The 14,125-nt window shown below is 27.1% G+C and overlaps 3 protein-coding genes across 3 annotated transcripts; 2 read left to right on the top strand and 1 right to left on the bottom strand.

Moving 5' to 3' along the window:
- The first annotated feature begins 254 nt into the window (after positions 1-254).
- On the top strand, positions 255-5,976 carry LOC111029893 (solute carrier family 25 member 38-B-like). Its single transcript, XM_022309134.1, has 7 exons — positions 255-503; positions 572-678; positions 747-831; positions 2,246-2,425; positions 2,522-2,693; positions 5,597-5,754; positions 5,816-5,976. Exons 1-7 carry the CDS (start codon positions 432-434, stop codon positions 5,915-5,917), a joined length of 876 nt encoding a protein of 291 aa, XP_022164826.1. The 5' UTR covers positions 255-431; the 3' UTR covers positions 5,918-5,976.
- Positions 5,977-7,524: 1,548 nt separating this feature from the next.
- Positions 7,525-9,436, top strand: LOC111029902 (endonuclease G, mitochondrial-like). Its single transcript, XM_022309147.1, has 5 exons — positions 7,525-7,868; positions 8,007-8,200; positions 8,266-8,502; positions 8,603-8,783; positions 8,933-9,436. The coding sequence occupies exons 1-5, from the start codon at positions 7,674-7,676 to the stop codon at positions 9,014-9,016; spliced, it is 891 nt and encodes a 296-aa protein (XP_022164839.1). The 5' UTR covers positions 7,525-7,673; the 3' UTR covers positions 9,017-9,436.
- A 356-nt stretch (positions 9,437-9,792) lies between these two features.
- LOC111029908 lies at positions 9,793-12,882 on the bottom strand. The gene is made up of 4 exons (XM_022309157.1): positions 12,772-12,882; positions 11,236-11,391; positions 10,852-11,019; positions 9,793-10,283 (listed from the first exon to the last, which is right to left on the bottom strand). The coding sequence occupies exons 1-4, from the start codon at positions 12,865-12,867 to the stop codon at positions 10,104-10,106; spliced, it is 600 nt and encodes a 199-aa protein (XP_022164849.1). The 5' UTR covers positions 12,868-12,882; the 3' UTR covers positions 9,793-10,103.
- Positions 12,883-14,125: the final 1,243 nt, after the last annotated feature.

The raw sequence follows: 14,125 nt of genomic DNA, 5'->3' as shown, positions 1-14,125 counted from the left end.
ACTCAGCCGCCATGTTCTCTCGGCTGGCAAAAGATTTCATTCATTACATAAAATGAATTAGGACTTACAATAGGTATAGAAATAATAAAATATAATACCACATAATTACATAAATAATATTATTACTATATAGAAATCTGTGGTTCAATAACCACGATTTAAGATAAATATTATCTTAAATCATATTCGATATTAACACAATATCATGATAGTCGGTACTGAATAATGATAACAATGTGGACTACCGTCATTCAACACTGATTAGATAGTACTCACAATTTACAAATATTATGCTAGAGTACTAGACCGACCGACTGATAGTCATAATATGGAATTTTAAATATGAATAGTTAAAAACGTAAGACATTTAAAATTTAAAGATTTCAAATGTTTGTTTAGTTTTAAATCAATAAACAAATTCGCACCTCAATATGGAGTCTAGTTTTAATATTAATGGATCAAACAGGGATAATAATATTTATATTAGTAAGATTGTTCATGAAGTAAGTAGCTTTTATATTTAAAAGTACTTGATTTTTAAATTTTAGTAAATTGTATCATAATTTTATAGCACCCAATATTAAAATCATTTATTGCCGGTTCTGCATCTGGATTATTCTCTACAGTTTTATTTCAACCATTTGATGTTGTTAAAACAGTCTTACAAAACCCTAGAAAGTAACTGAAACTAAACTGTTTGAAAAAAATATGTTTGCATTTTAATTTAACTAACATTGTATTATTAGTGACAATAAATTAGGAATAATCAATGCCACAAAGTCAGTTTGGCAGCAAGAATCGTATTATGGATTTTGGAGAGGACTGTCTCCGGTGAGTACCTACCTAATTATATTTTATATTTTATTAAATGCTTCTATATTTTACTTTGTCTACTTATATTTAAAATACTCTACTCTGTAGAAATTAACCATACAATTGTTGTATTCTTTAATAATTTTTGGTGATTTAATTGAACTATAAAATAAATAATACATAATAATAATACCAAAGTAACAATTTTCAATCAATAACAAACAGTTATAAATTTTGGTAAGTAAAAACTAAATATTTTAGAAATGATCAATTTAAAATCAGGTTTGGAAGCTGCATCGAATATTTGACATCAAATTCAGATCATTAGAGAAAATGCTAATGAAAAATTTCACAAATTATTTGCTATCATTAATTTTTTTAGTAAAAATTATTATAAGACAAAAGTCAACATACCTAGTAGACAAAATTATAATTAAACAATACGCGATCCAGAACATTTTGATAAAATGTATCTTCCCCTTTTGCTTCTATTCTTGCATCATGCAAATATACAATACGACATAATACATTTATTGTTTTTTATTTTTGGATATTTCATGTTAATAATATCTTTTTGGTACATGGTTTATACCTTTACCAAAACTTGTGTCGCGTACTCGCGTGTGATTAAATCCAAGTGATAGTACTTAGTTGTTCTAATTACGGCAATCGGTCAAAACATCCAAATTTAGAAATTTAGATAAACTTTTTTATAGATTATTACAAACATAAAAACATTTCATTATATAGCCAAATGTTATAAGTTAAAATATATAATAATACAATTACGTAAACTACACTATTTTCTAATACAATTAGCAATAGCATATTATTTTAAACAACTCGGAATATCCCTAAATTATATAGATTAGTGGTATATGGATATTTTAACCTAGATTTCTTGTTAATAGGTCACTATTGACTTGTTAGATCTCACATTCTTACCAATTATGCACATTCCCCATCAGAGGGAAAAAAGGGTGAGAAGCGGAAACGCCAATAATTGTGTTTGTCGCCAAATGTCGTATTATTAATAGCGTAATCAATTTTCGTAAAATATTTCGTTTTATTACATTTTATTTCGTATCTACGTCTGTGTTTTATGATAAAACCTTATCCATCACCAAAAGCCTCTTAAAAATTAAAATTATTTAGTTTTTAACTATTTTTATTACCCAAGGTCCTAATTACAACCAATTTACTACCTTCCTAAAAGTTGAAAATCGAAAATTGTTTACTGCTCCAAAAGGCAAAAAAAAATGACAAACTAAAAAAACCGCATACCATTGTAAAATCATGCCGCTCTAAATCTAACACAATTATAAATGTATAAATTATGAATATACATTATACCTACTTAAAATAATAATCATATAGTAGTTATAGCTTTTTATTCTATACACTTTGAATTGCTAAATTTTTATATTTTTAGTCTCTTGTACGCAATATTCCAGGAATTGCCATTCATATATCACTCACACAGCTAATATATTCATATCTAACAAAAAACAATCAAACTTCAATGGTGAAGTCTGGGATAGCTGGATTCAGTGCACGATGTATTACTGTTTCTGTTCTAATGCCTTTCACTGTTTTAAAAACTAGAGTAGAAGTAAGTAAGTAATTGCGTACATATATCCATTTTAATTACATTTTTCGATCATACTTCTTACTTAAGAAGATACCTAACTATGACATTTATTTTCAGAGTGGTCAGTATAGCTATACGACTTTAATCCGTGGCCTATCTGATATTTATAGGTTGGAAGGTTGGAAGGTATTGTGTCGTGGATGGACACCAACTATTTTACGAGATGCTCCATTTTCTGCATTATATTTTATGATTTTTATCAAATTAAAAAATATACCGTTATTAGAAGGCAAGTATTACAAAATTAAATGAAGTGAGAAATTTGTTTTAAATTTTTTTATGTGTATTAAAAATGTTTGAAATAATATTTATCAAACAGTGGCTTCGCGAACTTTATTTTTCTATGAAGCAGCTACCTTTAATAAGTACCCACCTACCAATTTTTCACACATTTTATACGCATGTCTTATATGACTATGTGTGTATAAATTATAAACTAGTATAGCCCAGTGGCGGATTTACGGGAGGGGGCGGTCCATGGGGTCTGCCCCTCCCTAAACGCTGATATATACATTTATATATATTGTTTAATTTATACAATGCACTATACACAGGGTCTAACCCAGTAGGTATACCTTGTATAATATATTTATATTATTTCAAAATTTTAAATAAAAGTAAGTAGAATCTACCGAAATAATAATAATAATATTTTACCATCGTATTTTTATAGTTTTGATAAAATCGTCCGTCGTAACTTGAATTCCGCGATGTTCGGCTGTATTGCGATAGTGAGTTTATTTGCGTATTCTCCCATAATATTACAACGCTATTTCTGTTATTTCTTACCTACTATTAAAATGTATTGATTAGTCGACCGCCGAAAAATGACACTGACACTATTTTTTTATAGAATACTACAATAGGAAATAGGCGATAGCATTTATCTAAGACGAAAAATTATAAGTGAGTACGAATTTATTTTTCAATAAAATGCCGTCTAAAAACAAATCGTCGATCTGAAAATTTTTTTTTAAAATCTATTCAAACGTCAAATATTAATCAAACTTATACCTTAAAAATACCTAAGTATGGTTTAGCAACTTCGTCTTCATCCTTAATTCATAATAGTTATGATATTAGTTTATAGTGCAACAAAAGCCTTTCACAAAATGAAATTTATGACACACTCAATAAATTCTGGACACCGGCTAATCACTTATAAATTTAAGATATCATCAATTACTTCTAGAAAAGACCAAAAAGTAAAAAATCTTAAATTTCAATATTCATGATTTGTGTGATTTTCTTGATTGTCGTATTCAGCAATATAAGATAGGGTCGCCATAAAAGTTCAAGTACTGACCGGGACATTTACAAAAATAATTTGAACCTTTTTTTTTTTTAATATTAAAATTTAGAACGCAGTGTAATGAATATATATATATAATATAGAATAAAACAATAATAGTATTGAATTATGAAAGACATTAAAATTAGAAGATACATTTGATTAACGAAATATTATTTATTTATTCTGAAATATTATATTTTTCTGACTTTTTCCCCTGTTTCAATAGCTCTGGTTTTCCCATAGCGTACGTATGAAATTCGACGTGAAATTCTTGGTTTTAGAATACAAATATAATTTTTATAAAAACATAATTTATTATAATTATTGGTACTAATATTATTTACACATAACCGGGACTTTTGTAGGGTCTAGTGGGACGACCGGGACAGAAGTCATGAACTGGTGACATGTCCCGGTGTACCGGGACGTATGGCAACCCTAATATAAGATGATGCATTTTGCAAATTTCTAGTAGTGTTTTCGAAATCTCATGGACCATGGTGATTGGTGGACACGATTCTTAATTGTTATGTAGTCTTGTGTTAAAAATTTTTTTTATCTGGAAACACGCGGTTGAAATACTTACAAAACACACATCTCTAGAATATCACCAAAAATATTTTCTTGATGCTACTTAATCTAAATATAAATAATAATATTTAGGTCCACATAAAATACATAAATACAATATGATATAATACATGGATTAAAATTCAGTTAAACCTTGTTTTTTTTTTTAATAAAAATAATACATTTGAAATACATATTATTTTTTAGGATTCCACCCAAAAAATTTTTGAAAATCCGCCACTGGCATAGCTGTCTAGGTCTTGGCGACTGGAGTCATTGTGATACCCATCCCCACTTTAACATGAGGCAGCCGTCTCAAAAATAGCTATTCACACCGACACTTCCTGTATATACCATGTTTAGATGCATCATAAATAATGTATTGAGTGTTTCATAAACATGGACAAAAATTATTTAGAAATCAGTATTAAAGCAGTTATTTTACAAAAATATATACATAATATATTAATGTCTTGTATATTGCCCGCCTTTGCTCTAGTGCGAAGCATGAATGAGTGAACGACACATTTCCTGGACTTATAATGCGATTTAATTGCTGAAATGCATTGCTCGACAATAAGATGTAGCATTAATACGATTCACCAAATCTCGTAAACCATTAAAAATCTCAAATCAAAAGGATGTAATAGATAAGAATAAAAATAAAATCAGAGCTGCCATAAAAAAAAAAAAATATTATTCATTTAAACTTCGTCCATGTTTATGAAACACCCAATACAAATGTTAAAATTATAAGACCACTGGCATAGAGTTGAGTAAGAGGAACATGCTCTCCCTCCTTATTTTATATACTTTAAAGTTCGTTGAATGATAAGTAATAACTCTTAAATTCTACAATCAAAAATGACTCAAAAAACTAACTCAATGAATGGCTTCAATAAATATAAACAAATCTCAAAACTAGAAAGTTTTCAAGTTTATTGAAAGTATAAGATATTTGTTATTTTGACAGATTTTTCAACATTTAAACTTAAAACGCTCATTAAAAAAATTGGGTCTATGTGTTTTAGATAATTTTTAATTATTATAATAAAAGCTTATGATTTACCTGGAATACCTTGAATTACATTTTCAATCATTTTTATCAGGAATATATTGTAGTCCGTCCCCTCACAAACATACATATAGAATTTCAAAATTCTGGACCTACCCCTTTATTGTGCTGCTTCTTAAACAAAAATCAAAAATTAATATATAATAATATAAATAATTAATCAAATATTGTAATTGTTTTTTTTTTCAATTAGAATTAGACAACAAACAACCATTTTATATTTTTGGATGTGGTCTTCTAGCTGGAGGATTAGCATCCTGTATAACTCAACCATTTGATGTAATAAAAACTAGTCAGCAAGTATCAAAAGAAAAACTTTTTTTAATTGATGCTATTATTTTAATTAAACAAGTAGGTACATACTATTATTGGAATTAATTACAAAAAATTCAAACTATTTACTTGTTTTCAGAAATATGGAATACTTGGCTATTTTAAAGGACTGTCTCTTCGAGTTTTAAGACGATCTTTAATGGCTGCAATGACTTGGACTGTGTACGAAAAATTATCTTAGATGATATAGATTATAATATTTCTCATTTAAGTTATAATGCGTCTTAAATTTTTACCTATTATCTTGTTGAATAAATATCACAATTCTTTAAAAATAGGTGTCCAATATTATCATATCTTACTTTTTTAGGATTCAATTAAGAAAGCAATACAATAAAGACTAGAAACTTGAACTTTATTCTTTAAAATTGTTTTTAATGTATAATTGCAATATTATTATTAAGATTTAATTAGACTGAAATATTTTAGCAACATAATATATAGAGTGTTCCTTGAAAATTTACCCATTGCAATATATTTTGTGAGATAATAAATATATAATAAATCTGTTTTTTTATTAAAACACAGAGACAAGATTTTTTTCTTTTAAAGAAAATTTATTTTCTTAAAGTTAAAAACTTAATTTTTTTATTTTTAAACAATTAAAGAAATATTTATAGTTAATTTTTCTGAAAATGTTAACCTTTCAACATTTTATTTTCATTAAAACCCGTGTTTTTGTCCTGGCCTCTACGACTAATGTGTATATCCTCAAGGGACACCCTGTATAGAATAGTACATTTTTATTTTAAGTTCTCTAGTCGCCATAGCAGTAGATTTTTAAATTGTATTCATAATTTGGTAGGCTTATTAATTTGTGCACTGTGGTTTTTTTATTATTTATATTATATATGAGGTATTAGTTATATAAATCATTTGTTTTTCATCTAAATGTTGAATTATAAAATAATTTTTGGTAACCAATTATAGTTTTTAATATGTATACCACTGTAACTCATATTAATACTTGAAAAATTGTTTATTCAATAAACTAAATGTATAAAAAAAAACTTAAACTAGTTTTGATTCAACTAATTGTAAAGAAGACAGTGACAATAAAAAACTTTATTCATTTTATAACAAATGTCATAGTATTAAGTACTATTATTCCATCAGATACTGGCGTACTGTTACAGTTAAGTACCACCTTACCCATGGTTGACTATTATAATAATAGTAGTTGATTGTATTAAAGGAAGTGTACGTAGACAATTTATTAGGTATCTTTTTTTTTGATAAATTGTCTTTATCAACTACTCTGTTATGACTTCGATTTAAGGTATCTTACATTGTGGTAGCAATGTTTAAAATAAAATTTCTTGTTTTCATATATAAAAATCAGATGTTTAACACGTATCACCTAAAATTATTAAGGTTTAAAGGTAAATGATAAACATTTGAAAATATTGTCCACACTTCTTTCATTTTTTTATATACCTACTTATTCACTTATTATTTTTTTTTCTTAGAAATCAAAATGTGGGTACATTTTTTTTTGTTGGAAGTTGCTCAGTTTCACTTTGACATAATTTTACTAATTAATAAAAATCAATAAACCAATTTATGTTGTTCTTTTATTCCACTTCGATAATCTCATTTTTTTGATACTCAATAATTTAAGTATTTTACTTGGAAAATTTTTAATTTGGACATTCTCATCGCATATATTTTAGCATAGAGCAATCATTTTACATTACCTAAACAAAGTCAACAATACCTAATTTTGTCATATATATATCTGTGTGGTCTGGGTTGATCATATGTTTTTTTTTATCAATTCATGTTATCGCTTAAAATTTCGAAATATAACAACAAATAACGAAGACTAATTATTAAGGTCTTTCTAATTAAACAGCCAAAAAACTATTTTGAATTTTCTTCGAACAATTTCGACATTGACGTAGGTTAATGGGATTATTTTGTTATAGATTTTCGAAATGTTTTCCAGACATATTTCTGCAGTTGTTGGTATTTCAAGTTTTTGTCTTGGAATATGGATGGATAGAAAATATAGGGAATTAAATGCGTTGCATAGTATACCAGGATTTAAAATATTTGATGCAGTGTACGCTGATGGCCTTGTGGCCAATAATCAGGAACTAATTGTTAATAACGAACAGCGAATATCTCAGGTAAAATATGCATATTTGATTACGTTTAATTATAATTCTTTTTATCTACCATCTAGTATTTAAATTATGTTTTTTTTTTGTTATATTATAAATTTAATTACCTGTGCACATTTTGTATACATATGTATATATTTTAAGATCATGAAATATGGATTTCCGAGTTTGGATAATGTACGTTCGTATAAGAATTTTGTTCTTTCTTATGATCAAAGGAATCGTATACCCCATTGGGTTCTAGAACATCTCACACCAGAAAGCGTACAATATAATCCTAATGTAGATAGATCGTCATGTGAATTTTATGAAGATAACTCATTTCATGAGTTTTTTCGGTTATTTTTATCTTAATATTATCTTATAACATAAAGTATTAATTTAAAAAATATATATATTTTAGAGCTACAAATAAAGATTATAAAAATAGTGGTTTTGACCGTGGGCATTTAGCAGCAGCTGGAAATCATAAATCAAGTCTAGAGTTAATAAAACAAACATTTGTCTTGTCAAATATTGCTCCACAAGTTGGTAAAGGATTCAACCGTTCAGCGTGGAATAATTTAGAAAAATATGTTAGAAAAAAAGCAAAACATAATAAAAATGTTTATATTTGTTCAGGTCCACTTTTCTTGCCTAAGTAAGATAATATTATGTGATTTAAAATTTAAAATAATTATACTAATCTGCCCATAAATAGGTATTAAGTATACACTTAATTAATACAAAAATATTTTTAGAAAAGGAGAGGATGGAAAATTATGGATCAAATATCAAGTAATTGGTGACAACCACGTTGCTGTACCTACTCATTTTTATAAAATTGTTGTGACTGAAAGTACAGAATCTAAATTTTATTTAGAATGTTATTTAATGCCAAATCAAGTGATTCCTGACGACATACCGTTAAAAGACTTTCAAGTAATTTATACATTTAAATTAAATTTAGTGTTTGAAAATAAGTTAATAGCAGTGTTGGGTAATACTCATCTACAAATTTGAATCATATTACGAGGAACTAATGTCTATTGAAGAGTGCATTACAAGTTTATTATTTTGATGTTTTTCAGATGCCTTTGGAAGTAATTGAACGTGCATCAGGATTACAATTTTTTAAGCGTTTGACCCTTGATAAATTTACAAAACTTAATTAATTATTAGAATCAACATCACTTAGTATTTAACACTTAAAATTATGTGTGGCTTAAATATAGTAATTGTATGAATCATAATAAAATTATATTTTTACCTATTTTTCTTCTATGAGTTTCTATCCACTTCAAAAGTTAGATATTAAATTAGCAATGACTTTCCTGTCAAGTGATGCCCAAAATAAATTTTTTGTTTACTACTAAGTACTAATTATAATTTTATACCCTGTTGTAACCTCTAAAATAACTTGAAAACAAAACAACTTTTTTTTGTACAGATCTAGTTGTCGCCCTCCAAGAAAGTATCGTCCCACCACTCAGGTTTAGTTGACGCTTGCGACTTATACCTCTTGTATTTTCAATGTTCCAATCATTTTTTATAAAATGTTTATACTACAAATAAAAAAGGTACGATAACTATAATATATGTTAAGTATATGTGTAAAATTATTGGATATTTCATTTATGTTTGTTGATATCTGTATAGTAAAATTAATGATATAAGATAGGTTAGTATTTGGGGGTATATGGGAGGTACCGAAGGAAGTATATGTCTCCTTTTTGACAGAAGACTAACGTGAGCTAACCACATTAAAGCAAAAAAGAATATCGCATAACCTGATTAAAATTTATCTAAGGCTTGTCCAGGGTGATTTTTCAGGCATGTTTAACCAATTCTATGGTTAAATTATACATATATTCAAATTTTGATTTTTTGAATTTTCAAATACTTTTGAACACCATATTTTTCAATAATTTTTAGATTTGTAAGTGATACACTTGAGGATGATATTATTATTAAGCAGATATTTTTTTGGAAAATTTTGAAGTTTTTAATTCAAAATTTTAGCTAATAGTTTTTGAATTATATAACTTTGTATTAGTTTACTAAGGATAATGTGTCTGTGGTAATGAGTTAAGTAGATATGGATATTTACATAGGCCTTTAAATTAGTTTATACTTTATACATACATGTCTGTCTAGCTATTTACAGACACTTTTAATGTAAATATAATATATATAAATAATTTACCATGAATTACATAAGTTGTAAATATGTTATTTTTTTAAATTAAGATATTCAGTATTTTAGTCTTTTTCCCATGGACGTTTTACTTCTATGACTATAGTAGCACAACCAGTTTCGTTATTATGTCCATCATCTGTAAAATAAAATCGTGTTTTGTAAGTTCCGTAGAAAAATGTTTTTGGAAAATTGGAACGTTGTACAGCGTTTGTTAGGTCATAGCCGTTTGACACGTAAACTCCCTGAAAATAAATAAATAATTTTTATTTTGTATTATAATAAAACCATAAAAGATAATTTATAATTTATACGTATATAATATACTAATTTACAGAGTACCTACACAAAATAATAAAAGTGTAACCCTAAATATTTTTGTGGAAAACCTTAAAATTAAATCATGGGCTTTGTACAAGGTTGTTATGAAAAGGTATATTGTTTTACGAAATTACGTTTTTTATTTTTTAAACAAATATAAATAATGAAAAACACCAAGTTCTTATACCTAATAGAAAAACAAGAACATGATACATGAATATATATTTTAATTTTTTACACCACTGGTTTTATTTAACACTTTTTCATTAATTAAGGGGAATTAAACCCCTTAAAGGCTTAAAAACCTTAATTTTTCATATACATGATATTCACTGATTTTATTGTTTGGATCAAAATAATATTATGTAGTTAATGCAAATATTAAATACAGTACCTATATAAAATATGTACAGTATGCCCAAAAGAGGAATATATTTTGTAATTTTAATACTCGATTTAAAGTCTAATAAAAAAATATGTAAAAATAATTACCGGAGCTAGTGGACAATTAAAATTACGCATTCCAAAAGATTTTAAATATGGACGCCACTCCGTTCCTAAGATATTCTTCAACGAAGAGCAAGCCTTTGAAGTTTTTAACAAGTGAGCATTATCTTTCCAGCCGCCAATCGAGTCTTTAATAGCCATATTCATATGCAACTAAATAAAATAATCGATCTTAATAAAATGGTAATAATAACTTCTTAACACGATTGAGGTTTTGAATTCACAAGTCACAATATCAATACATAATCAATATATAATTTTGAAAACCAACGATTTTTTTCTACTGTAAAATGTGTCAAGGTACACATATCTATACACACAAAAAAAACATACACACACACACTGATTACCTATTTTTTTTTAACTTACTGTCAAATCGTCCCTCATTGGTCTCATTAGTGTGATGTTTCCTCTTAATTCAGCTGTGTTACTAGATGTTTTACTCAGATAAAAATTATTTTGCAAACCACCATCTACCATGTTCTTACATTTTACGATAGCTTTGAAGTTTACTCTATATTTACCCTAGAAACATAGTTAAGTATTTATTATTTTTTTAAAATTACATGATAGCAATAGTATTGTGTTTATACTATAAAATATATAATATTATAGTACCTATAATTGTAATTAAGGTCCATACAGGAATTTTCAAGTGGGAGTCTTATATTAAAAAATATATCCCCGAGCGTATTTAATAAAAAATAATCATACGTAGATAGCTAAATATAGGTAAAGAAATATAAATCAAATATAAGTTCAGTTTAATTATCCCAGGACATATCGAACACATGTAAATTGTGTCGTGGCTCAATTCTCACAGATCTCTTTATGTGTATCACTTTAACTCATGAAAATACATTATTTTCAATTTATCTTTCACCACACTTAAATTTAAATCACTACAAAATTGTGGTTCTACGAACGCGTTCAGACGCTCAATGATCTGCCCCTTGCCCAGACACGCACTGAGAATTTTTATTTGTTAGTTGTTGCTGTTGTTGGTGAGGGGGGGGGGTAGGCTTACAAATTTTCCTACTTTTCTTACACATAAGTAAACAATTCTAAAAAAAAATTCAACGAAATAATCGATCGGCGATTGACACAAACCTTATATCATATTATGTATCAAGGTACAACTATATTAATGAGTAAATCTAACAGAATAATCGAATCTGAAAAAAAAACATGATTCATGATTCATCATCATTATAATATATTTTTGACAACAGAATGTGGTATAATAGTAATTAATGAATAATCTTATACATTTTCTTCTTTTTTTGTGGGGGGGGGGGGGGAGAGGCTCAGCTCCAAAGTCGAGACACCTGGGTGGACAATTGGTCCCTGCTAAATTTGACACCGTTTTTTGTAGCACCACAATTGTACTGTTTCTGTTAAAAATGTTACAGTTAGTGTCTTCGCAAAGATCACGACAAAAAAACCACTGTACCACATTAAATAAATACTGTGTATGATTTGAGTAAATAAAATCCATCACTCAACAGTCAACACCATGAAATCCCATCAATGAATGGTTTCTTCGATCAAAATTGATTCAAGATTCCTGACTACCTACTTGGCTACTTATTATAATTTATCGCTTGTGTTTATTTTACAATAAAATTACTAGCCTCGACGAAGAATCCATCACAAACATAATTTTATTTATGAAAGACAGTTGAATTTAAATTATTCAAGAACATATTATTGGCATGTAAAAAAACAGGTCAATGGTCACGCTATCGAGGCTTTTTCTTTAATAAAATAAATAAAATAAAATTACTGCTTATAGATTTAGTGTACCTACAATAATGAATAACAACAGTTAATATCATTACTTAATACTTGAGTCAAATTAAATTTAATAATAATAAAAAATCAATACAATAAATCAGAACTTACTACGGGTAGGTTTGGAAAAAACGTATTACCATTCATTTCAGAACTGACAACAAATACAAATTTAGTAATAACAATATACAAATTTAAATGTTTCATTATTTTTTTTTTTTCCAAATTTGGTTTACGTAGGTTTTAAAAATTACTATTATTGATTAGCTATACCAAGTATATTATTTGTATAAAATTTGAAAAGTTAGTTTGAAGCTATTGAAACGAAAGCATGTAATGATGTTTTTATATAGTATTGATTTGTTAATAAATTATTTGGTATGCACCTTGGTAGTTACTAGTTTGTACTATATAATAAACTTGAACAATGCTGTATTGTTACATGATCAAATTATTCAAATTCAAAATCATTATTATTTTGTATATTTCTACATTGCACAGTTGCACTTTTTTATTGTTTTGGTTTTTCAATTCTAAGCACCATAACAGTATAATATAACAAATAGTATTAGGTAGGTATACCTAGCCGAATTACAATTAATGATATTAAACAAAATTACCTATAATTGATATGATCAGTATTTTTATGTTCAAGGATGATTTTTGTATTATTTTCATTGAGGCTTTTAACAAATTATTCAGACATAGATATTTTACAAGACTAATTGATACACACCGTATTAAATCCATTGTCCATTGATATTAAACTAATATTCAATATTTTTATCTTAGATGATAAAATAATAATATGTTATATTGTTATACAATTATATGTAAACACGCGCGTATAATTGTATAAATGAATAATAAAAATAAACAATAACGCTATGACCATTGATTACCTATATTATATATTATTTACGGTGACCTACAGCACATCCGAATTTTGGCAGAATAATTATATATATGTACAATGGCCTCGGCGCTTATATAAATATATATACCTATACATAATGATATTTGGAATGTTTCTATTTTGTTAGTATTTTCGCACAACACCGCATAGTTGGATGTTATAAGACCTGGTTTTAGCAGGGTTTTGTTTAGTGAACTCCCTGAAAATAAATAAATAGTTTTTATTTTGTAATATACTATTATATAGAATATACCTAAACTAAACAAAACATTAACAATTTAACCCTATCGCAGATTGTTTTTTCGAAGGAGTGCTGTCCTAAATAGCTAAAAGTGGGTAAAGACTTATACGTCTGGAGTTTAACAGGAGGCATTTTTTTGTATAATATGTACCTCCCGGTGCCGGGATAGTCGAATTGCACTTATTACCTACAAATGAATGGTCGAATTGCACTTGGATTGAAAAAATGTAATGGTCGAACTGCACTCGTTCAAAAACAAAAATTAAAATGGAAAACCCGTTAAAAATATTGTGAATCGAAAAGAACGC

Source organism: Myzus persicae, unplaced genomic scaffold (genome assembly GCF_001856785.1).
Source record: "Myzus persicae strain clone G006 unplaced genomic scaffold, MPER_G0061.0, whole genome shotgun sequence".
Classification (NCBI taxonomy): domain Eukaryota; kingdom Metazoa; phylum Arthropoda; class Insecta; order Hemiptera; family Aphididae; genus Myzus; species Myzus persicae.
The sequence above is the reverse complement of the archived record's forward strand: the minus strand, read 5'-3'. Positions and strand labels throughout refer to the sequence as shown.

Excerpts from the sequence above, each read along its gene's own strand:
- LOC111029893 (XM_022309134.1), top strand. The coding sequence starts at position 432 with ATGGAGTCTAGTTTTAATATTAATGGATCAAACAGGGATAATAATATT. Across the intron at positions 504-571 it reads TTAGTAAGATTGTTCATGAA|CACCCAATATTAAAATCATT; the intron begins GTAAGTAGCTTT and ends ATAATTTTATAG. Across the intron at positions 2,694-5,596 it reads AAATATACCGTTATTAGAAG|AATTAGACAACAAACAACCA; the intron begins GCAAGTATTACA and ends TTTTTCAATTAG.
- LOC111029902 (XM_022309147.1), top strand. The coding sequence starts at position 7,674 with ATGTTTTCCAGACATATTTCTGCAGTTGTTGGTATTTCAAGTTTTTGT. Across the intron at positions 8,201-8,265 it reads TCATTTCATGAGTTTTTTCG|AGCTACAAATAAAGATTATA; the intron begins GTTATTTTTATC and ends TATATATTTTAG. Across the intron at positions 8,784-8,932 it reads TACCGTTAAAAGACTTTCAA|ATGCCTTTGGAAGTAATTGA; the intron begins GTAATTTATACA and ends GATGTTTTTCAG.
- LOC111029908 (XM_022309157.1), bottom strand. The coding sequence starts at position 12,867 with ATGAAACATTTAAATTTGTATATTGTTATTACTAAATTTGTATTTGTT. Across the intron at positions 11,392-12,771 it reads TTTTTCCAAACCTACCCGTA|GGTAAATATAGAGTAAACTT; the intron begins GTAAGTTCTGAT and ends CTATGTTTCTAG. Across the intron at positions 10,284-10,851 it reads TTAATTGTCCACTAGCTCCG|GGAGTTTACGTGTCAAACGG; the intron begins GTAATTATTTTT and ends ATTTATTTTCAG.